The 25,597-nt window shown below is 40.9% G+C and overlaps 1 protein-coding gene across 1 annotated transcript in view; it reads left to right on the top strand.

The window, feature by feature from the left end:
* The window catches only part of LOC120564289 (UPF0606 protein KIAA1549L-like), a 176,384-nt gene that overhangs the window by 130,027 nt on the left and 20,760 nt on the right, over positions 1–25,597 (top strand). Inside the window, exons 5-7 of the mRNA XM_039809146.1 lie at positions 8,628–8,850; positions 17,624–17,757; positions 19,945–20,113. Coding sequence (XP_039665080.1) covers positions 8,628–8,850; positions 17,624–17,757; positions 19,945–20,113 — 526 coding nt within the window. The remainder of the gene's footprint in view (positions 1–8,627; positions 8,851–17,623; positions 17,758–19,944; positions 20,114–25,597) is intronic.

The raw sequence follows: 25,597 nt of genomic DNA, 5'->3' as shown, positions 1-25,597 counted from the left end.
CAACAGATTTACAACAAGAAAATCTGCATGGCACGGGTTGTTGTTGAAAATGGTTTTGGTAGACTGAAGGGAAGGAGACCTTGCCTTATGGAAAGAAATGACTGTGATGTAGAACTGGTGAGATCTATGGTGCTGACTTGCTGTGCTTTGCATAATCTTTGCGAGACTCACGTAGAGGCCTATGACAATGGCTGGGATGCATCTGGGGCAGCAGAGCATGTGGTGGCACTGTCACAGGGTGCAGAGGAAGAAGGCAGGGATGTACGGGAGGGTTTGATGCGCTACTTGAATAGCTAAATAATAAAAACATTGTCTAATATATTGTCTTGTTTTTTTAAAGTTATAACAGTGTGCAATGTTGGAAATGACATGGAAAAGCCCTTGTAATATAAAACCATGATGAAAGAAACATTCTTTAATTAGTTAAAGAGGTTTATTTATCAAAAACAAACATTCAAATAACAAATAAACTATATACATAAGTTAGGATCCTAAATGGCAAAATACACACATATGATGTTCAAACATCAAACATCATTTACATAAGTTAGGTTTGTAAATGGTAAAATACACACAGTGTACAAACATTAAAAGATTAAAAGCAACTCCTTTTTTAGTGTCAACATATAACAATATGTAATAAAGTAAGTAGTGCAAAGAAAAAGGTGGGGCGGTAAGGTGCACAGTTCTGAGAGGCTATATACATATATAAAAAAATATAGAGGTAGCTATTGTTTGGTGTGAAGTAATGATATTGCACAGTAATGAAATTGCACAGAATTGTCAATATTATAAAAAGTATTAAATGTTAAATATTGCACAGTATGTGGGTAGAAGAAAGTCTGGGGGTAGGTTTATCCATAACTGGTGAACTGTCTAGTCCCGCTTGCTGTGCAGCGCCTGTACAAGCTGGCTCAGAGTCCCAAGGAAGGCCTAATTGAAGGCAGCAGTTAGCTGCTATCTCTTCCCTTCTCACGGCTACTTCCAGCTCCCTTGCCTGAGCTGCATCTTCGAACACCATCCGTAAATGGCGCTCACGCTGTTCAAATATCTGCTCCTGATGCTCCACTTCCGACACCTGCATCTCCCTCAGGACAGCCAGGTGCTCCTGTTCCCGAGCTCATCTTGCATTTGTGTAACTCCAGACTATATTACAAACGTTTTCATCTCAAGCTCATAAGGAAATAACGTTAGCACTAGCAGCTAGTTAGAGCTAGCAGTGGCTTATTATTATTATTATTAGCTTATTGTTATCTGCTAATGTTTTTACACATTTTTACGAATAGCCTGAAATATCATGGTTGTTAGAAGTGAGCTTAACAATAGCCAGCTAACTGCAACAAAACTTTCAAGCAGAGAGTGTGCCTACAGACGTTAAATATCCTGCTCTGCCTTTGAGAAAATGAAAGCTCAGATGGGCCGATCTGAAATCTGCTCCTTATGAGGTCATAAGGAGCAAGGTTACCTCCCCCTTCTCTGCTTTGCCCGCCCAGAGAATGTGGCCCACCCATGAGAGAGAGACATCATGGCTTTCAAATGAGCAAAGTGGCAGTTGATCTTCTCCCTACACTGCTGGAAAGTGCGGTTGTAGCAGTTGTGTGAGGACAGCAGTTCAGAGACCATTTGGTAAACGTTCTCATTCCATGTTGCCCCATCTAGTGCTCGCTGGATCCGCTCATTTGCAACCAGACACAAAAAAGTCTTTACCTCCTCAGTTGACCACACCGTGGTTTTGTGACTTACCATAACCAAAAATATAAATATATATAAAGTCCTGTAAATAGTGCAGAGAGTAGCTATATCTCACAGTCTGTAGCTAAACTATTTAAAAATGGCGCGTTTGTTCAGGACACTTCGCACTCCTATTAGCAGGTACCAGGGACTTTTTTCGTAATGGAAAACCCAAAAAGGCGAGTAGAGGTGAGTCGAGGCGAGTCGAGGAAGTACCATGTAGTGGAAAAGCGCCATTAGTCTTGCATTGCCAGACCTTCCTCCACAGTGCTGCAGAGGAGGGTCTGGCTAGTGGGAGAATAAGAAAGGTGCTCTGGTTTATTGTAATTTCTTTAAACCAATCATAATTGTCTTGGGCGGCGCTAAGCACCGGACGAAGCAACGGTGTTGTTTTGGCAGAATATGTGTACGTTCAAAGGTTGTTTTAGTCGTGCAACAGAAAACTCAGATTGGACAGATAGTCTAGCTAGCTGTCTGGATTTACCCTGCAGAGATCTGAGGAGCAGTTAACCATAGTCCTCATAAATTGACCGGAATTTAAAATGCCAACACAAAGAAAGTGGAAGGTAAGGGACATCCAGCCGAAATGAGGGACATCCAGCGGAATTTCCAGTGGCACCTGAACAATCCCGGAAGTGAAACATCGTCTATATAGACTAATAAACAAAGAATAAATGCTTTATAATGCAGTAACACACTATAGTGTAGCTGGAAACAGACTTATAAGACATTTTTTATTGTTAACAATTTATATGTCAACCATTATCTCCTCCTATTATGAAGTATCCATAACTGGAGAATAAACAGTTCATAAATACTTGATAACATAGTAGTCATAAATATATGTATTTATTGATCCTTATGTGGGCTATATCATCTTTTTATCTATCTTACCGATTTAAATACATTTATAAGATAGACAATCTAACATTGAATTCAATTGAATTCAATTTTATTTATAGTATCAAATCATAACAAGAGTTATCTAAAGACACTTTACAGATAGAGTAGGTCTAGGCCACACTATAATTTACAAAGACCCAACAATTCCAGTAATTCCCAAGGGGGTAAGCTTCGCTTCAGAACTCGAGCCATCATGGCGCCATTTTGTTGCTAACTGGCCATCACCTCCTGTTAGCATTCCGCTTACCGCCATTTTTTTTTTACGTCACTTGACTGAGAATAACTTTACATCCGAAGCGTTTAAAGACTCGATTTGTCCATTGTTTAGTTCGAAAGAAACACAACAACGTATAAAAGGCTCCATTACCTTGTACCTCACGTTATGGCTCCGTAGCAGACGCTTTTGTAAAAATAGGCTAACGATTGTGTCATAACCAAGTGACTTACTGTCGCACAGTAGAGGAATTACCGTATAGTACAGGAGAAGCTCGCAGGCAGTTTCGACTTACGTTAGCTGTTTAGGTTTAATTACTAATGTTAACTAGCATGTTAGTTAGCAATAATTAGCCTGTGCTTATGTTATCTCCTTACATATACCTACACTCTCCGTCTCTGTAAGATTGGGAATGATTGAGATTTCTCTTGGCACAGCTACCAGAACACTTACAACTTTCAGACACGTTGCTCACGTCACATTTACGCTGTCTCTGTCAGTTGGAGGCTGCGCAGTAAAGCTGGCCATCACCGGAAAAGTGCTTCTAATAGCCTTCACTGGTCTCCGTCCAGAGCAACGGGGTCTATTGGTCCATTAATATATATGTCAATGGTAATTCCCCAATATGAAGATCATATACACGGGTTTCCTGTTTGCAAACATTACTGGGTGCGTGCGCATACCGGAGGCAGAAACCAGATTGGTAAACTGGCCACTACTGCAACAACCATAAGTATTGAAGCTTTCCTTATTGTTTGTATATAAATAAAACGTGATTTTAGTTGGATCCGTTTGTCTGTCTTTAATTTTGTAGTGTTACTGTGATATATATGTAAGGCTATAATTATCATTTAAAGCTAATGTAATAGCCAATGTTAGCAGCAGGGTTACCCTTGAGTGTACCCCTACGCTTGGTTTATGCCTTAAAATAATGGCCAGGATTTCCGGGAAAAGGTACGATATGTGTGTCTCCATTTCAAAACATCACTGCGGGTTGACTGTTTTTAGCAGCAGAGGTTGATTGTGGGCGAGAGGGCGACAACACTGTCGTGGTTAGCTCGCCGAAACTCTGCTGTCTCGGCAACGTTAGCTAATGTCCGCTAGCATACGTACAGGCTAACTATAGCCAGTTAGCTTTGTGTGTAACGTAGCAAAAAGCCACCCATCTAGTAGGAGCTAAGCTTAATATTTCATTCAATAAAATGATGGTACAAAAGGAGCACTAACGCCACAGGTCTTATGTTGACAACGTGGAAGCAGATATAAGAAACTCCGAAAGCAGTCGTAATATTTACCTAGCAGGCTAGGCTAACACTGTTGCGCTAACGTTAGCAAAACATCGGCGTAGCTTTAGCTAGCAGTCTAAACTTGTCTCGAGTCCGGACTCGAGTATACTGCCCTGACAGGTAGATATCGCTTAGCTGAACAACCTGCAACTTTTCTGATTGATACAATGGCAGCCTGACTCTTGCATTTGACCCCAATCTGCCCTTCTTATGGCTTGAAGCCATAACCTCCACCGGTTTTTGGCAAAAGCATGCTTCCCCCTATTTATGTCAAACATCAGGCACAATTAACTTGTTAATTGTACAATTAACCACGCAACAACTCCTTGGCATTTTGATTTACGCTATGCTACTACTACTAGCGCACAAAACACGTCTTCTTTCTGCCTCCCGGTTGCATGCGCAAGCAGTGATGACGTTGCAGAGAAATCCATGTATAGTACTTGAGTTTCAGAAATATTTGAACAATATCAATAACAGCCTGAAACTATCTTTGGAGCACAGCAAAAAAGGAAAAATACATTTCCTAAATGTGAAAATCACAAAAACTAATGATGATGGGGACTTAAATACTACCATCCGTTGAAAAACCATCGATTGAAATACAATCTTATAGGCAGATAGTTTCATCCCAAAACTCTTATAGACAACACAAAAATCACTTAAAAGAGCTAAAGCCATGAAAAGAAAACAGAACCAAAGAGAAACCACACCAGTCTTCAAAAATGTATTTGTGATGCAACACAGTGAACACGCATCTCAAATAAGAAACATCATTAAACGCAATTGGCACATTCTTCAGAGTGAAGTGTCTCTCAAACCACTATTCACAGTATGTTCTCATTTAGACGTGCACCGGGCCTGAGAGACAGTGCGGTACCGAGCTACCTTCCCCCTCCCATACGAACAACCTGTCTAAAAAAAGCCCCTCGGGAACTTTTAAATGTGGGATCAGTGACTACGTTTACAAGCTGTCAATTTTCGGGTTATGGTCGGGTTAAGGTCACTATTCGGGTTTCTGAAACATTCGGAATAACCCGTTTACATGCTTGAGCAGAGAGAGCTACTCCTGTATACATGGAATTTGTATCAATTGGCAATATCCCGACGTAAACGGCGACACACGGTTAGCGTCTGGACGTAGCCTACGGACAACCTTATAAGAAGGTGACGCAATAACTTTTCGGTCACCTTCTTATAAATCTCACTATCTCGGTACTTTCTGCCGTCAACAAAAGACATTATATTCATGGTTTTCACCACATTGGTTTCCTCCTTGCTCCAAAAGTGTGGTGCTGTGCTGCGGCTCGCCATGTTTACCTCTACTTCTTGTTTACTTCCGGTATACTGCGCGCAGGTTTTCTGCATTGACATATATATATATATATATATATATAACTATATTATTATAGTATATAATTATTATTATAACTATGTTTTCTGGCGCATACAAGAAGTTCCTCTACTCAAAAGACCAAGATTCCTTGCGAATAGAACATGCGCAGAACACAAATCAATGTTCCTTTTGATGGGGATATGCCGATACGCGTTTACATGACCAAAATTTCGGGTTAGAAAAGGGGTAACCCAGGTAGCATATTTGGGTTTTTAAAAACCAGAATATGAGCATATTCTGGGTTTTGCCGGTGTTTACATGGCCGTGTGCGACCGGGTTATTGCTAATATTCCGGTTTTGAACGGGTTATTAGCTGCATGTAAACGCAGTCATTGTGATAATTGTTTTAAGATGTGAGCACATCCCGCATATATCAAATGAGACATTTTGCTAATTGCACACCAAACATGTTGTGTATAGACTGTAGAGATTTGAAGAACATAAAAATGCCATCCCCACAAGAAATGTTGATTATATGCTATGTGCTATACATCATGTGCAAATGGGACATGGTGAACCTAACACACTGAGGGCCTAATTTACGAACACTAGCGCAGTTTGCGCTGCGTCTGTTTATGCGAGTTCGGTAATAGCGCACGCTATGCTTCCACATTTTTCGGAGTATTTATCAACCCTGACACCCATCAGGCAATCAGCGTCTTTCTCCGCCCACTATACCGTAAATTGCGCTGTAGCAAAGCGGTACTTGTGCTATGATATGGCTGAGTGCAGACTGCGATATTCCCACTGCTGATGCTATGACTGTTTGAAATGATCCTGATGCCAATATTTGTAATGTAGCGAGGAGTTTAACAACTGCTGGAATGGGATGTGAACGCTGAGTCAGAGATTCAATTTCATCTTTGATTTCTTCCAGTAACTCTAATATTGCATGGGTGCTTGATCTGTAACGTCTCTAAATGAGGTTGTGTTCACTGACAAAGTGTGATTCTTGTGTTAAAAATATATTTTCAGCCTCGCCTATGTCTTCGTCTTGCTCAAATTACTGTTGCCATTTTACCGCGCGCATAAAGGTCTACGAGGAAACTCGATTACGGCTGGTTAAAAAAAAACCCCCCCAAAAAAACACCCCTTACGTGTCAGTCTTTGTAAATACCACGGAATATATAATTAGGTGCACTTTGCACTTATCCTCCCACCTTTTTGGGTGGAACTCCCACTTTCCCCACGACCCTCCCACGAACGCATATTGAAAGCGCAACTTGTCTCTTCTCGCTCATGTGGCAGACAATCTGCGATTTTACCCAAGTGCGCCCTGTTTGTAAATAGCCCACATCGGTTACGTCCGTTTTTGCGACCGATTAGCGCCTGGAAACAGGCTTGATAAATCTAGCCCTGAAAGTCATGTTGTTAAAAGTGGTTGAAAAGGACATCAGAGTAGGTGAATGCCTAAAAAGGCTACTCCTATGAGAGACTTTTTGGATTGTACAACTGAAAGCAACATAATAACCCAGCCTCAATGATGAGATAGCCTTTTCTTCTTTTCTGTGAAATATACATAGTTGATTTCTCGCATAAAAAAGTCTCAGAAGTGAATTTAATGGTAAAATAGCAGATGAACAATGTATACAATTTCTGAGATCTGCACGACCTAGATTAAGAAGACTAACTGATCTCAGGTCAGTTGTGTAGCCTATGCAAATGTTGGGGCGTGACAAAGAGAGAGACTAGAGCCAAATGAGGAGGAGCCGCCGAGTTGACGTCAACTAGGCGGCTTGTTGAGATTTGCCTGTTTTCAGAGGCAGTTTCAAATTGTGAGATTTGCAGAGGAAAGAGGTGTCAATGGGATTTAGAGGTTCTATGTATGTCCTAGTTACCCACTAAACTGTCATTATTCAACTATGACAAGGTAAAATTGGTTTTGCATTCTATCACCCCTTTAACATACTCAAAAACTCACCAAAATTGGCAGTCCTATCAATCCTAGTGAAAATTTACGTATTTTAAGGTTCGGGAATAGGCGCACAAAAATGGCTCGCTAGCGCCCCCTACAAAAAATGTGCGGGGGCAAGGATCGGTGTCCGCCAGTAACCCTGACATGCGCAGAGGAGCGAGGGCCCGTCCAACGCGGCTTGCAGCTTTAATTTATAATTGCTATTCCAACCCGGTCTCACGCCAGGTCGTAAAATAGTCACGTTATTTTGATTTATTAATTTGTGTACAGGTCATGATTTTGACGTTTATGTCGTGTACACGCCACGAATTGTGAATGTGTACACTACTCGCTGCCGTCATCGTTATGTGATCACGAAATATGCTTCCCATTGAAATACATTGCTTTAAAATTCGTAATCGCCACATGAAAAAAACGACATTTACGTGTCCTGTCCACGACTTAATAGATTCAATAACGTGACCATATCACAAACTGCCATGAGACCGGGCTGGCTATTCAAACATATATGTAAAAGAACATTCAAAAACCCATATCAGTGTATTATAGACCATTTTTAATCCAAACCCTAACCTTTAACTGTTGGTACAAATTATTCCTATGCAGGTTTGTGTTTAAAACTAACACTAGTTATGGATGGTACACAGGATTGGTTTCAGTTGTTACCAAAAAAAGGAGAGGAGAGAAGGATGAGGAATAAGCCATAGAAACAACAGGCAGCGGAAGGTGGGCGGTGTATGTTTCCAGAAATATGAGTCTTGACTCACCACTGATTGTATGTATTTTTCCAGGACACAGTTAGTCTGACTTATGACTGTTGAAGGCTAAAGCTAAAATATGCCCTTCTGGCAGTTTTGGCTTTAATAAAAAACAGGTATTATGAATATCCTCAGTCTGAGATATTTGTATTCCAAACCCATAGCTAGTACGACATGTATTCGAAAAAGATGCACCTTGTCACCTCATCTCCAGTATCACCTAGCAGTTTTTTTCTCTGATGCTGTTTGCCTGGAAGAAGAACCAAAGAACACAAATCCTTTTACTAGAAAAAATGTTTTTAGGATACATGTACTGCACAAAGCCTCACTTGAAATATAGATGTAAGTGAAGGAAAAAAAAAAAAAAACAAGCTTCAATTGCTACATCTTGAATTTTTTCTTTTTCTCTCCCTCTCTGTCACAGGTGGAACACGATGAATGCAGCCCCCACAACGTGACGTTGGGTTACTATGTGACTAGCGGCAAAACTGTCTACATTACCTCCTTGGTGGTCGAGGCACTGCATGTTTACGGTTTTGACAAGCTCCTCTCGGACATCAGGCAGCACACCCCATTGGTTAAGGCAGTTCTGGTTCCTGTGGCAACCTGGGTGCCCGCTCCAAGCATTCACCTGCAGCTGAAAACAGGTGATGAAACCTGATGGAAAATTAGATTAGATAGATCAACCTTAACATAACAGAATCTAAAAAATATATGATGTTAATTTTGGAGGTGGAGTTTAAAAGCATAAATAATTAGAGAATAGTAATAGAAGAGAGGTTAGAGATATGCAGAGAGGAGGGAGAGAATGTGAGCAGGAGAGCAGAGAGAGAGAAAATGCAATGAGAGTACAGGGAGGGAGACACAGGGGAAGAGTAGAGCAGAGACAAAATTAGAAAATTCTGATTACATGTCTGCTCTCCTTTACTCTTCTCTGATACCCTAAATCCCATACAAACTCCCATGATTGCAGAGCAAAGGCAAATTGGTCCATTCATTTAGTCAGCCTCTTAAGCCTCTTAAAAAACACATTTCAGCGCACGCACACTAAATCGAGTATTGCGGGAACAATAAAATCAGTGCTCTTAACAATTTTGCTATTTAAAAGATACATGTGCAGATTGGAAACCCATTACTTTTCTAAACTAATAATTGTTTTTTTATTTAATTCATGTTGGTTCAGAGTTCGATTCAGCTTACTAGAAATATTTTTTTTTGTAGTGGTGTTACTGATTGAATTAAAGCCACTATGTGTATTTCTTTCTTTACAAAATAATTCAATTTCTTTCCATTTCAAGCTGCGCTAATAAATAAGTGAATTTGTTTTGTGTTTTTCAGCTCATTGTTTTGGTTTTACAGCCTGCAACCTTAATGTTTCGGTTCACTCTTGCTTTCAGCCTTGTTTCCAGCAGCATCAGGTAGCTGTTTTTAGTAAAACAACTCTAATTATCCCACTGTACACCTGCCCAGCACCAAACAGCACACAAAGTTAGCTTTTAACTAGTGGACATAGAGCAGCATTTAGCTTTTCTCAGGACACTTTTCTCAGGAGACCAAAACAGAACGATAGTTATGTATTGTAACTCCAGATTGAGAGAGAGTATAGGCATAGCCCTCCAAGAGCTGTTGCTACTGGGTTTGTCCCTCGCGCATGTGCAGTCGTGAAGATTTCTTTCGCGCCCTAGTGCCCAGCATGGGCCTCTCTTACGTCCGCAGTTACTGTATATTATAACTGCAAGACCAGAGATCTGCTCCCAACATCAGCATTTTTCTTCAGCCAGTGTTAGTGAAGCAGGTGGCCCGGATCTTAGAGGGCTATGCCTATCATTATACTCATAGAATCTGGAGTTACAATACGTAACAACTACAACTATCTACTATTTCGTATAGGCTTCGTCCTCTAAGAGCTGTTGCTATTGGGTCAAGCTGATGTAGTCAATGCCACCTGCGAAACAATGTCCACAAGTATAACATAGACTAATTCCTCTTCTATTCGCACTGAACAAGTATCAAACAATATTATTTTGACAACAAACCTGTCATGATTATGAATCGGCCTATAACCGATCGTAAGGCCCATGTCATGATTGTGAAAGTGCTTTATAATGATAAAAAAATTTATATCACAATTAAGAACTGCAAAAAACCCGCATTCCTCACAGCCACTCAAGTGCAGGAGGAATGGAGACAGCAGCAAACCACATCCAACAGCGCATAATTTGGTAGTGTGGATAGGACCGAGCGAGTCATGGAGGACTAGGACACATCACGCAGATAAAAATGTATGAACGGGCACTGGGATGCCCAGGAGGCCGCTGCGCAGATGTCAGCCACCGCCATGCCTCTGAGGAGGGCCGCGGACACTGATAGCACTCTCGTAGAGTGTGCCCAGATGCCCTGAAGGGGTTCCACTCCTTCCGTGCTATAGGCTTGGGTGGTAGCTTCACAGCCAGTGAGACAGCCGCTGCCTTGAAAGAGCTGCACCTTAGGAGTGCTCTCTGTAGTGAACGAACAGCTGCTATGTTCATCTGATGTCTGCCGTGCGTAAAACATACTGAGATAACTTTCGGCGTAAATGAAGGATTTGGTTGTAAAGTAGCTGTACTCCTGTCCCTCTAATGGAAAGGCAGGACGGTGAAACCGACAGTGCGCATAAATCACTCACCCTCTTAGCCGACGTCAAGGCGAGGAGGCACGCTGTTTTCAGTGACAGCATCCTGAGAGAGACTTACGCTATAGGCTCGAAGGGAGGCTTCCCCGAGCTCGGAGCACCAGGGTTAAATCCCATTGAAGTGTGAGAAAACCGACCTCTCCCCATAGCCTCATAGTGGCAGGACGAAATGGCCGCCACATAGGCTTTAACGGTAGATGGAGCCAAATCATTATCCTCCAATGTTTGGAGGTAAGTTAAGGGGACACAATGTCGGTTCTGCGCCTTTCTCCGGACACCAGCGCTGGAAAGTGGATCATCGTCCAGCGTAACATGTCGTAGTAGAGGGGGCTCTCGCGCCCTGGATAGTGCGCACAACGGCAGGGGGCAAACCCAGCCTCTCCAAGCGTCCAGGCCCATAGTCACTGGCTTATTACCGGGGGGTGGAATATCGCACCATCCAGCTGTGACAGTGCGTCCCTGTGCCACGGCAGTTGCCATAGGGACCCCAGTCAGTAGCTGAACCAGGGTTGGGAGCCAGGACGCGCTTGTGCGCTAAGTTGCAACCAGGATGACCGACAGGCTCTCCTCCTGAATGTGTGCCAGGAGGTGAGGAATCAGAGGGCGCGTGTCTGTGTGTTGTCTGTTTACATAGCAGTGAGTATCGTGCCCTCCCGCCACTGTGTGAAGTAGTAGTTCGTTTCTCACAAGCCGTTCACTCAGCACTCACACCAATCCGCGTAATCAGCTGAGAGGTGGAGAATAACTGGGTAGGCTATCAACTATCTCCACCTGCGTACTGCACTTGAGCGTGATGGTGAGCCTGTCCACGTGTGTCTGAGTGGAACGTGTGTCTCAGTGGCTGCAAGATGCTCAAAAGGGACAAACGCGGACTGACTGAGGAGGAAGAGGAAAACTGCTCTTAGGGGAAACTGTGTGGTCCTTAAAAGCGCTGTTGTGTTTCCAACTCTCAGCTGGAGTGAGACATGTATTCCCGGTGCCCCGTCACTGTCAATGCCACCGCTGAGAACAGGGCGAAGGCACACCTCGCTGTTCGGGTGGAGATCCGGTGGTAGGATTGACCCCACAGTTACATAAGCTACAAAAGAGAGCGACATGCACTCGCTTGTGGGCGCTCCTGGGCGTGCCTAGCCTACTCCTGGTTGCTTAGCAACAGTAAACAGAAATTATCCGGTGCTACCTTCAAGCACGTCTTAAAAGTTACTTCAGAGGTATTGTTAAGTCACAAGAACGACGTTTTTGGATTTAAAAGTATTTATTTCTCGATAAAAGTAACAAAATATATGAGATAAAATGCCAAACTTATCAGATATATACAGAAATACGATGTCCTGAAGCGTTTTCCGCCATCTTGAATTATTTTCTTCGACTCGAGCCACTGACATACGTCACGCTGCCCTCACGCTCCGATTGGCTGTCGCTTTGTCGCATCGCTCAGCATTTGCATAAAATAGACTTCATGTCTATTTTGGCCCCGCCTTGCTCATGGCAGCGGCGAGCTCGTCGCTTGTCGCTGGCAAACGCCCACTCCCATTGAAAATGAATGGTAGCCTGTCGCTTTGTCACTGTCTCTTGTAGCTAATGGGTTAGCCGGTCCGTCAGTCAGTACATGGGCGGACACCACTGTTCTTTCATGTCTTCAAACTTTTTTTCACTGAAGAAAAATAGAGAGCAGATCTCTGGTCTCGCCGTTTTAATATACAGTAACTGCGAACGTTAGAGAAGCCCGTGCTGGGCACTAGGGCGTGAAAGAAATCTTCACGACTGCGCATGCGCGAGGGATTAACCCAATAACAACAGCTTTTAGAGGGCGAAGTCTATACGAAATAGAACTAAAAGGTGAGTAAATATTTGACTTATGTTCACAAGGTGGACTGAAAAATTACTCCAAATGAATGCTTATGTTGCTCTGTGTTTAATGGATGTGTGAATAGGCAAAAGTATTTGTTAACACATTTGCCATATTGAGTTTATAAGGTGATTTTACATTACTGTTGCCAAAAAACGATTAATACTGCTTTAAATTATTCCCAAACAAGATGCCCAAACAAGGGTGCTTTAAGAGCAGCAGCCTTAATTTTAGTGAAAAAGATGCACTAACCCCCACCCCCTCCCCCAACCATCTTGTCGGTGATTGGCTGGAACGTGGTTTGTTGTATTTTGGTACACAGCCTGTGCCCCTAGTGTTTGTTTGACGTTTACGACCCGTGTTGTCTCCCGAGACTAGGCTTTTTCACAGTATTCAGGGGGCAGGCAATTGGCGGATCAATGCAGGAACTCAGTGTACCTTTAAGGTTAATAGGATGCCATCCGCACGAAGAGAAGATCACGTGAGAATAGCTCCTGCGGTGGAAAGGGTACTGTCGAATCTCTAACTGTGGACACATTTCATTTCACATTATGGGCCCTATCTTGCACCCGGAGCAGCGCAAAGCCCGTTTAAGACCGACGCAGTTGTCAATTTCCCGTCCGGCGCCCACGTCATTTAAATAGCAAATGCACATGCGCCCATGGGCATTCTTGCCGTATTGCAATCTTGAGGCGGGTCATTGACCAACAAAAACCTGTTCAAAGTCAATAACGCTTATTTTATTTTTATTTATATTTTAATAAGGTTATTTTAACCCTCTGAGGACAAAAGACGCACCGGCGAGTCCAAGTTATGTTTGACAACACTCCTAATCTAAAAGCGATATTACAAAATTTTATTTTAGATATTTATTTAATTATTATTATTATATTACGTTACTTTTGTGAACCCAAGACTTTTATAAACTCATTTCAATCACCAAAACAATTGAGTGTATGTTTTCACAAGAGATTTGAGAAATATTTCCGCTTTAGCTGAGTTTGTTCTGAACATTTGCTACGAAACAAATGGGGATCAGGCTATACGCAAATACCCTTAAAAGTAGAATTCAAGAAGATGATAAAAATGCCCTTAGACCTCATAGGGTTAACAGTCAAATGTAAATGTAAAATGTGCCTAGGCTCGTGCACAGCAAGCGCACACTATGCTTGTTACACACACAGCAGCAGCAATGTGAAATAGTAGTATGATATCATCTGCTCGCGCGCTTACACTTCACGCACAAGCAGATCAGTTTCTTCTCCTGAAAATCTCTCCTTCCTGCTCAGCAAATCTGCCATCATAATAGCAATGTGCCAAGGTACAAACGCGCCTGGCTTTTAAAAGGAATGGTAGATGGGGGAGATTGTTTTATTGCATGTTACTCCCAAAACACACCTATGATTAGTTAAGACACTAAGTACAACCCTTTTGAACAATGCGCCTGGCGCACGGGCCCTTTCTTCCGCCGTTAAACTAGCAAAAGTGGATTCGTACACGCCCTAAATGCACCTGCGCCAGGCTCTTCACGCCGTACGCTTAGATCGTTAAAATAGGGCCCTTCATATACCTTGATAACGCCCAACCCTACAGCATACTACCACTGGGTGGCATCGTAGTTGAACTTTTTCAAATCCTAAACAGAGTGGTTTTAATCACCAACGGGAAACAACTATTAACTTTGCTGTGTCCTCATCGTTTTTTGTAATACCAACTGACCTTTGGTAAAGGGCCAAATTACATATTAATTCCTTGTAGTTTGATGTATACTGCAGTTAAGGCTACTCCCATGTGCAGCTGGGTATAGAGTGGAAATATTTTGGACACAAGAATTAAAATCCATTTCTGGCTTGTTCAGCTCATAAACCAGAAATACACAGTATATGCCAGTTCACCATCCACAGCACAATTTGCATAAGATTATCAACTGGGTCAACACTGTTTGTGCCTGCAATGTGTTGCCGACTATGAGACTAGGGAAGGATGTAGAGTCTCTTTTCCTTTTTCTTTTGAAGATGTAGCCTGTGCTCATAAGCACCAACGTTTGAATTTAGATCAGAATAATGTTCCATAATGTCCACCTCTCCTATCCCAGTCCTTTTAGAGGCTTTTAAAATAGAGCAGAGAAAGACAGATGATGGATTCAAAATTGTTGACCCTGTTCCTCCCCAGTCTGGAACTTTGTGACGCTGACAGATACTCTTTAAGTTGTTCTCATTCTAGATAGTGGCAATAATCCTTTTTTTTTTTTTGCTGCTTAAGTTCATCAGCCCAGCCACGCAGGAAACATCTATCTAGAGTAATACTTTAAATACCAAAATCACAGCCCCAGATACAGATTCCAGATACAGCTTGATTAAGTAGATTGTTGTAGAGTTACTTAATCATGTCTCTTTCCCCAGGTATTTCTCAGTGCTTCAGTTAGTTCTTACATCAGGTTATTGTTGTTGGTACTTGCATCAGTTTAAACTGTGAATAATAATAATGATACAATATTTGAACACAGGCTTGAAACCACTTATAAATTACGTCAAAGCAAAAACGTCAAAGTCTATCTAATATATACTTAAATCAAGCTTCTTTATACACTTTACATTGTTCACTTTGTCGTCTGCCAGTTGACTTATTATTTGTTATTTATCACTCACATTTAACCCTTCAATGTGATCAATTGATCAAAATGGATAACATTTCTGCTACCATTATGAATAATAGTGGAGAGCTGCTGCAACCTTGATGAATTCCCAGCTTGATTTTGAATCTTGGACAAGGGCCATGCCCTAGAACTATATAACTATTGATTTTATTATACATCATTCCAGTTATATCAATACATTTTCCCTAAATCCAAAGTGATGCAAAGTTTTCAGTATCAAGGGATGTTCAACAAAGTTGCATGCTTTATAAAAATCTAAAAATGAACCCACTATCTTGAATAATATTGTTGTAATCAAGTAAATCTAAAACAAATCTCATGTTATTGTAACCTCCCTTTCAAAATCCAGAGTGTGTCTAAGTTATTATGGTGGAAATACCCTCCTTCAGCCTAGTGGCAATAACTCCAGAGATTAATTTATAGTCAGTATGTAACAATGTAATTGGTTTCAAATTATCTAATAATCTTTTGTCTTTATCAGATTTAGGAATCAGGGTGATGAATCCTTGTTTCATAGTTGATCAGTTCTTTCTTCTCTATACATTCCTTTAAAACTTTGAGTAACATATTTCTTACATATTTCCAAAAGAACTCATAGAAATTGGTCATAAGCCCATCTGACCCTGGAGATTTGTTTAACATCATCTTGAGAATAACTGAATCCAACACCTCAATTCTAAGATCTGATTTACATATTCTTAAAGGACTCATCAATTCATGGGATTGCATTATTGAGTTTATCATAAAGCCTTTATGCCAGAATGTTTTGAGGAGTACAATTTAAAGTAAAATGAAAACACTTCCATTTTTATACCTTTTTTGCTTTCTACAGACCATTTATCATTAGCTTAATCTAATCTTAAATTTAGTAAATTCCCATTTACTAATATTACTTTCAATTGCATCATAATTATTTATTATCCTTAATGCAATATTCTTTATTTTGTAGCATTCTGGAATTAAACTTCCAATACCCTATGTTTCTGATTTCCCTCACTGTGAGTTCTAAAATTACATCTATGAAACAATGATCAGATAGTGGCACTTTAGAAAGAGATTTTAGTTTGAGCAACATATGTCAAAAAATGATCGCTTACCAACCAATAGTCAATTCTAGATTTGCTTCGTCCATTAGGCTTAAACCATTAGTTATGTTTAACCCCGGGATTAAGGCTTCTCCATGCATCAGTCAGATTGTTATCTATTATAAAACTTTCTCCTATGTCATTACACTTCATTTTCCTTAACCCATGCGGCATTCCATCCTCCTATTCATCTGGGGTCATGTTCCAGTCACGTCCTACTGAGATGTAATCAGTAGGGTACAATACTTTAAGCTCTGAAATCACATTTGTAATATTATCCATCAGTTTTTTTGTTTTGTCAAACATTGTTACATTGTTACATTGGTTATTATAAAAAACAGACTTCCAACCTTCATTACCACCGTCAGACAGCTCCATCAGCTTGATGATTCATAATTTCTCCAGGGAGCTTGTTAAAGCTGATCACTACACCTCCAGAACGGTTAGAGCCGTGACTGAATATAATTCTGGCTCCACACTAATTGATTCAAAAGGCTGCATACACTTTGGAAGAATGAGTGTCTTGCAAAAACAACAAATTTGATTTTTGCCCTTTACAAAACAAAAATAGTGCTTTCCTTTTAACAATGTCTTTCAAGCATCAATGAACAAAACAAATATTTTCATTTACCATCAACACTAGAACACTAGAAATAAGAACTGCTAGTTTAACAGTTGTTTACTTCACACACTGATACAGTGAATGAACTGTAGGCTTTGAGGAGAATTTCGTCCATATAAAGGTTTCCACTAGCCTGGATGCCAGCCGAACCTAGCCCCGCCCACAACATTCGAGGTCGGGACTAGAATCTGAGTAGGACCGTGTCAGGCTAGGTTTCCACTGTTTCACAGCCATAAACGGACAGTGTCCCCTGCGATTTCACCTGTCGTCTCCAATCTGCCGTCCATCGATGTATCCATGCCACGAAAGAAAGCTAGTTCCCGGCCTGCCTCTTATCATGTAGCCTAGGCTCAATCAATAACTCCTATTTTCTCAAAATTTTGAGATCCTGATTTCATAATTATAAGATCTTTTTTCGTAATTATGAGATAGTAACTAATAATTACGAGATAAGGTGTCTACTTTTTTTCTGTTGTGAATGCTATGTGCTTCCGTACTTTCAATACCAATTAAATATAATTTTCGATCTCCCCCCAGTGTTGCGATTCGTCGGCCCAACAGATAACATCTACTCCTGCAGTTTTGTCCAGATGTTGGAGCAGAGGCTGGAAAACGCCTTCGACGAGGCTCAGGACAAAGTGCTGGAGACATACAACAGGCTCACTGTGGAGGTACTACATGCCGTCATGAAGGCTATTTTTAGTGCAAAATGCAAACAGCCAAGTATGTCTTATATATATTTTGCATGCTATGCAGGCTAATGTGAACAATAAAGCTCTATTGTGATCATACTGTTGCTCTTTTACAGTGGAACTGCTTTACTGCAAGTTAACACAAAACACTGAACATTGCTCTGTAATTATTCAATAAAAGGTCACACAGTCAAACAGTCAAAAGGTGTGATAGCAACAGAGGTGTCAAAAGTATTCACATTCATTACTCAAGTAGAAGTATAGATACTAGGGTTTAAAAAGACTTCTGTAGATGTTGAAGTATCAACTCAAGCTTTTTACTCAAGTAAAAGTGTAAAAGTACTGGTTTCAAAACTACTTAAAGTATAAAAGTAAAAGTAATGTGGGGAAAAAATGCCATTAAGGACAAAAGCTTAGGCCGCGCCACAGGACACTACCCCACCGGTACAAAAAAACCCACAGGGCACTACCCCACGTCCACAAAAAAAACTTTTTCTAAAGGCCATAATGAATATAATGTTATATTAAAATGTTAATGTTGAAAGATTTGTGATGCACCTGTTTCAGCTGCATTTATGCCCATTGAAAATTAACGCATTTTAGTACAACGCAAATACATTAAAGAACATTTGACATGTTTCATGGAGCGGAAGATATGATGACTAGTTGCCTATAAGTATTGTAATTAGCTCGTGGTACTTGGGTGCGCAGAGCTTGCAGCGCATTCGAAAGGAGTTGTTTTTGCATCCAACCATTTTGAAAAATTCTTACAGGTATGGCCAGGGATGTAGAAGGGTTGGCTGGTCTTCCTGGCTACCAACCTCCTCGCTGGTGCTTGGTTGGGACATTTCGCTCAAGTTCTCTTGAGTCTCTGCCACGGACATCTTCGTACTAGGCTACATACGTCTGCTATTTCCTTGCTGGAGTGTGATGTGATTTGTGTCATGTGCAGGTGCGATGGATAAAATTAAAACCAATACAGTGTCGGAATGGTATATGTTTATACTTCTCATTCAACCACAATCAAATTCACTCTTTCCGGATGGCGCAATTTATCTGGATAGGTTTTTTTTTTTTGTGTGTTTTTTTGAACGATGACAAGCCGGAGTGAAAACAAGCCGAACTGAAATAGGAGTAACGAGGCTATTTTTAAAATGTAAGGAGTAGAAAGTACATATAATTGTGTGAAAATGTAAGGAGTAGAAGTAAAAATTCTGCTGTAAAATAATTACTCCAGTAAGGTATAGATACCCAAAATTTCTACTTAAGTAAGGTAACAAAGTATTTGTACTTCGTTACTTGACAATGGCTACAATGTTTTTTTATCAACACTCAAAGCTCATTGTTCTACAGTTTCAGCTATTTTTCCTCCTTTTGTTCTCTGCATCTTTCTCTCTTTCTCACTTTCCATCTCTTTCTCTTTGACTGCCGAGGTACTCTCAAGAGGGCAGGATAAACATGCACACACCATCATAATCATAAAGTAGGTCTCAGCAAGCAGAGGCAGATATACTGTAGGGTCCATTCATAATTCATCCTCTGAAATATTAACACTCATGGAGGATTCTGATGGGAATTCTTCATATCTCATATCATCATCCGCTTTACTATGGTGACTCAGATTCAGTCTTTTATTGCAAATTTACAACTTAGTTGTTTGGAATTTGCCTCAGTGGGCACATGTCAGATCAACAGACAATCACAACAGTCAAGACACATAATAAAAAATAAAGACACATAATACATAACCCCCACCACATAAAACATTACATACAGCCATAGATGAAAGATATTAACAGAACAAATGAAAGTGTCCGTTACTTTAAAATACAATTTTAGTTAGTGCAAACCTTCGTAAAATGTTGGTGCTGAGTTGGGGAGCCATTTAATATTTGGATGGTTCTGCAGTAAGTGCTGTTGAGGAAACAGGACATCTTGTTTTTGATGGCCCTGAGTCTTCTTTTTGAGGGGAGAGTTATTAAGAAGGTGTTGGCAGGGGTCTTGTTGTATTTGTTGACTTTTGCGCTGAATGTGGATCCCAGTCACATTGTTTTCAGAGCGCCACACATATTTCTGTATAAATGTGTCAATTACCCCTGCTGCATGTTTATGTGTTTGTTTGAATAATCATTTGAGTATTGAAAAAAAAAATATTTTTAACCTTAGATCGAAAGTGTGTCCCAGGACCCAGGCTCTCCATCAGTCTCTCTGGTGTATGTGGTGAAGAACCAGGATGCCATTCTCAACGGGACGATCTCCAGCGGCCTCCTCAACCAGCTGACTGCAGAGCTGGTGGGATACTTTCTGTTCTACCCACCCATGGTCATCGCTGAGCGTAAGTAAAAACCACAATGCACCTTAAGATCCTAAGGGACAGCTGTGGTGATGACATAGATCTAATTAACGATCAGTATATTTGAGTGTGATCTCAGCTCTCTCTGCTGCCTTCATCTCTTCTGTGCAGATATTATTTAACTGGTGTACAGTATCCAACACATGTGTAATGGAAAAGTAGTAGGGCTCCTCCATCTGATGGGGGGGCTGTGGGGAGAGTGCTGCGGCCTGGTGGGGTCTCTATGCAACAGGCAGGAAGATGTCATAGTCAGCAAGCCAGGTTGGCGGACGTGTCTGACGTCTCGGGCAGGTATCAGGAAGTGGCATTGCCTCACCTCTACTATATGGGAACATCCTCACGCACAGCAGTCACAGTATCCGGCTCGAAGGACCAATTTGTAATGGAGACTTGATAACTAGGACTGTAACTGTAGCTAGTTGGGAATGGGTGACCACTGTGGTGCATTGGTAAGAATGCAGTCAAATGCTCTGATGCTCTTCAATAGATTTATTGGCAGCCAGCAGGTGATTGTCTGTGTCTTCGTGAGTGTATGTGTGGTTCTACAATAAACAATAAAAAAGGAATGCAATTAGTAAGGCTAATACATGGTAATTAGAATAACTTTCACTTCAAGTCAAATAATAATACTACTAGGCATTAACATGCTGCTAGCGAAATTTATGCTAAAATACAGCATTTCAATTGAGTATCCCAGAAAAGACAACATTCATATAAAACTAAGGCACCAAATATACACATATGTAAACATTTACACCAGTGTCTCTGAACGCACACATGCACAGATGGCGACACAGACGACAACTATATGCTTCAGAAATATCTACGATGTGCTTCTCCTAGCCACTCTCACTACTAACTTAAAAACGAAACTTATCAGCCAGCACAAACAGGTGTCCTCTCTGTAACCCCAAAACAAAGGTGCTGATTGGCTGATCCCCGTTACCCCAAACATAAATAGCAAGTCCTTCTTTACAACATGAATTCTTATTAAATGTGCTCTGTGCAGTTTTCTTTACATTCAGTGTTTCTCACTAAGATGCATTATGTGTATGCTACAAAATGGGCACCCACATAGCAATGCAAACAAAATGGGCACCACCTTATAAAAAACATTGCTCCATAGCACTACCAGTGGTCAAAAACTCCACAGAATACTCCAAAGGTACACCCCAATAAAATGCCATGTGAATTGAGATTTGTTTGGAACTACTTTCTACCAAAGTAACAGTCCCCTTTAGATACCCTGTGAACTGCCTAGAGTAATGCAGACATTATTTGTGGAAAGACATGCATTTGAATTTTTCAAATGCAAATTTTAAATTCTGTGACCACCAAAAACAAATTCCATTCACCTCCATTATATTAGACCTTGATATACTTCTTGCAAATAGATATCTTAAAACTTTAACAAATAAAACCAGAAGTATCTGCATGGCTAGATACCACTACAGGTAAGTGAGAACATTTTTTATTTTATTTTGATGAATTGACCTTCTAGAGTTCGGACCTCCTGTAAGTGAAAATTAAAATGAGTAATATATCTGTGGACAGGGCATGTGGCTCTGACAAATGCAATGTCTAGCACAAATATATTGTTTGTAATGTATAAATGCATGTAACACATCAACTTGTCTTTTTTGAGTCAATGCATAATGCCACAGCTTTTTTCCGTAATACTATTTAAAAACAGCATCACAAAACAGGATTGGTGTTCTGCTGACTAGACTTTACTTTTCAGACATAGAATTCTTGATCCGAATTTTAATCAACGTTCATCAGCACATTGTCTTCCTCTATTGCTTTTTGCACATATTGCATTTTATTTTCAAAGGTAAAGGCCACACTAATAGACTTGGACTTGCTGATTTATGTATTTTTTACAGCAAAAAATCCTGTACCACTAATGTGCCATGTAGTGTGAGTGAGCTATATTTTGTTCTTACTAGCTTCAAGTGTTACCCTCAGGCTGTGGAGGTTGACTTAAAAACCCAACAAGGATAGAAACTGTGCCCACATCCCTGCTCCATGTCTTTTTATGAGATTTTCAGCAGCAGGAAGGGGACAAGTGTACAGAGCTGAGCTTGAATCCTAAAAAAAAATGTACAGCTTTTTTTGGTTTTTGTTTTGAAAGGTACAACAGACATATATTGGAGGACTGTCAGTAGTGAAGGATTACAATATTGACACAAAGAAACAAAGATATTTTGAGTCATGCCATAGGCAATCTGTTGTCCATGTCCCCTGAATGAATAATAATTTTAGCATAGTGAGATTAGATTAGTCCCACCCAAACCCACTTGGCATCACTACGGAAATCCCTTCTATTTCCTTAAAATACACTTATTTTACTAATTGTGAAACTGAGCAAATTCTTGTAGAATCATATAAAACAAAAAAGTAGATTAGAGGTAGATGAGACAAAGTAGACAAAGAAGTAATTATCAGTCGAAGAGTGACTGTAAATATTCATAGACACATCAGTCACAACAGTGAATAGTCCAGACATGTATTGGTACAGACACATTGACTGTGGTTATACAGTACTGAGAGCATCAATGGATGGTCAATTTTCTTGTGACCAAAGCCGCCTGGAGATTGACCTTCACTATCTGTTTACATGCAGAGGAGTCTATGGGGGCATCAGCCACCATGTCTACAGCATGTAACTGGAGAGTACTCTGTAAATAACTTAAAGCGATACTTAGCCTATTTTTAACCAGCTCTATGTCGTCAGTGTGTGCAGATGAGCGTTTGTGTCTTCCCTCCGTGATGCAGCTCTCCACGCAACGGTACAGCAGGGTTCTGACGAGATCTGGGACACATCATCCGGCGGATCTCGGCAGACCTCTGCGGTTGGCTCCACGGCAAGCAACACCACGGAGGGAAGCCACCCACCGTTCATCTGCACCAGGCTGTTCTCATTTTCTCATTCCATTAGTACATATAGCTACGAAAAGTAATGCACTGTCAATTGTATGTATTCTACTTATTTACTGCTGTATGCACCACATTGACTGGTGCTGTATAAGATTGCATAGGGAGGAGGTCGGGGTGGATGGGTGGATCATAAAACACAAGCAGGGGAGCAGAGTTTGTGTCCCGGGAAAAACACAAGACTTTCAACCAGGAAACGTGTGTTCATGTCCTGGGAGTTCTACTTAAATTGACCGATGTTTTAATCCAAACCACGATCTTTTTTCTAATGGTAATAGTCGTTCAATCTATCAAAAACAGCATTAAAAAAACAGGATTGCTATTGACAGTATGCTGACTTGACATTTTGTTGTCCTAAAGTGTTATTTTAGCTCACTCTGACACACCACAAAGATGCTCTAACCATTAGTTTACTTTAGTTAACACTGTGTTTTTATTCATAGTTGAAAATGTGACTTTTTAGACATAGAAATCTTGGTGAGAATTTTTACATCTCTCTGACTTTTATTAAATGTTTGATCATTGTCTTCCTCCTATTGCTTTTAGCACCTTTTGCATTATGTTTCTTCAACGTAAAGACCACAATAATAGATTTGGACGTGCTGATGTACATCTTTTTTACAGCAAAAAAATCCTAAACCTGCACTAATGCGCCATGAAGTGTGAGGGAGCTATATATTGTTCTAACTAGCTTCAGTGTTACCCTCAGGCTGTAGAGGTTGACTTAAAAAAAATCTTTTTTTAAGCTTTAGAGTAGCAGACAGAGTATACAGAGCTGAGCTTGACTGTTAAAAAGATTTTTACATTCAGAACTTTATTTTAGTCTTGAAAGGTTTATCACATGACTGTTCGTTCAAAACAACAATGGCAGCTCCTGAAGAGGTTAGTGTAGATGTGGAAATAGCATCTGTTTTATCTTTATTGAAAGAACAGTAAAGAATGGTACTGAAGGCATTTGTCAGTGGAAAAGATGTTTCGCTCTTCTCCCAAATGGCTTCAGCAAGAGTTTGATAGACAGATGGTTTACCAATCACCTGCTAGGTAGTTACCAATGATGGCTTTTCGGATTGGTTCTGTGTAACAAACCCTCCTTCGCGCCACGTTAACAGCAGCCACCCAGTGTAGTATAAACAGAATTGTGTTCATGAGCACTGTAACGTTAAAATTGGCCAAGCAGATGTAAGCTCATTGCAGATTTATTGGTATGGCTAGGTAATGACAAGAAATTGAACAGAAATGCCAGATATGTTTTAAAAACACTGTCACCATTTTATAGCTTGTCAAAAGAAAGAAAGAAAAAAGTTTATTTTTCAACTGTAAATGCCTGCCCAATACATTTCTTGGTCGCAACTCAAAACATGTTAGGGGAACCTTAGCAAAAATTATTATTTATTTTATATTATCAGCTGATACAGCTTTATCTGATAAACTTTCAGTATCGTTATCAGCCTAAAAGACATGGTTTTGGTTGGGTTATAGTGTTATAGTGTCCATGGGTTTTGCTGTATGTGCATAACTTAACGTCATTTTACAAAGTAAATTTAGCTTGATTAAATGTAGTTAAAATAACCTTTATTTTGAATAAGGTTCAATGCTTATATAAAGTATTTTCTTTGATAATGTACTGACACTTTTTTTTATAGATTATACTACATATTTCTTGTTTGTAGTGTTATGTTGCAGTGTGCATACGCAAGATGTTTGATTACATTCAGTGGTCTGCAAGATTCTTTGATGTTAAGTGGTTATTGTATCAATATACTATCATCCATCCATCCATCCATCCATCTTCGTCCGCTTATCCGGTGTCGGGTCGCGGGGGGAGCAGCTCCAGCAGGGGACCCCAAACTTCCCTTTCCCGAGCCACATTAACCAGCTCCGACTGGGGGATCCGAGGCGTTCCCAGGCCAGGTTGGAGATATAATCCCTCCACCTAGTTCTGGGTCTTCCCCGAGGCCTCCTCCCAGCTGGACGTGCCTGGAACACCTCCCTAGGGAGGCACCCAGGGGGCATCCTTACCAGATGCCCAAACCACCTCAACTGGCTCCTTTCGACGCGAAGGAGCAGCGGCTCTACTCCGAGCTCCTCACGGATGACTGAGCTTCTCACCCTCTCTAAGGGAGACGCCAGCCACCCTCCTGAGGAAACCCATTTCGGCCGCTTGTACCCTTAGGTGAGGTTAAGAACGAAAACTGACTGGTGGATCGAGAGCTTTGCCTTCTGGCTCAGCTCTCTTTTCGTCACAACGGTGCAATAAATTGAATGTAATACCGCACCCGCTGCGCCGATTCTCCGACCAATCTCCCGCTCCATTGTCCCCTCACTCGCGAACAAAGCCCCGCTTCACACTCGGCTGCGAACCGATCCAGTGAGTGCTGAAGGTCACAGGCCAATGATGCCATCAGGACCACATCATCTGCAAAAAGCAGCGATGAGATCCCCAGCCCACCGAACTGCAACCCCTCCCCACCCCGACTATGCCTTGATATCCTGTCCATAAACTTTACAAACAGGATTGGTGAGAAAGTG

Source organism: Perca fluviatilis, chromosome 8 (assembly GCF_010015445.1).
Source record: "Perca fluviatilis chromosome 8, GENO_Pfluv_1.0, whole genome shotgun sequence".
In the NCBI taxonomy this organism is placed as follows: domain Eukaryota; kingdom Metazoa; phylum Chordata; class Actinopteri; order Perciformes; family Percidae; genus Perca; species Perca fluviatilis.
Note: the sequence above shows the minus strand (reverse complement) of the source record. Positions and strands in the feature narration are given on the sequence as shown.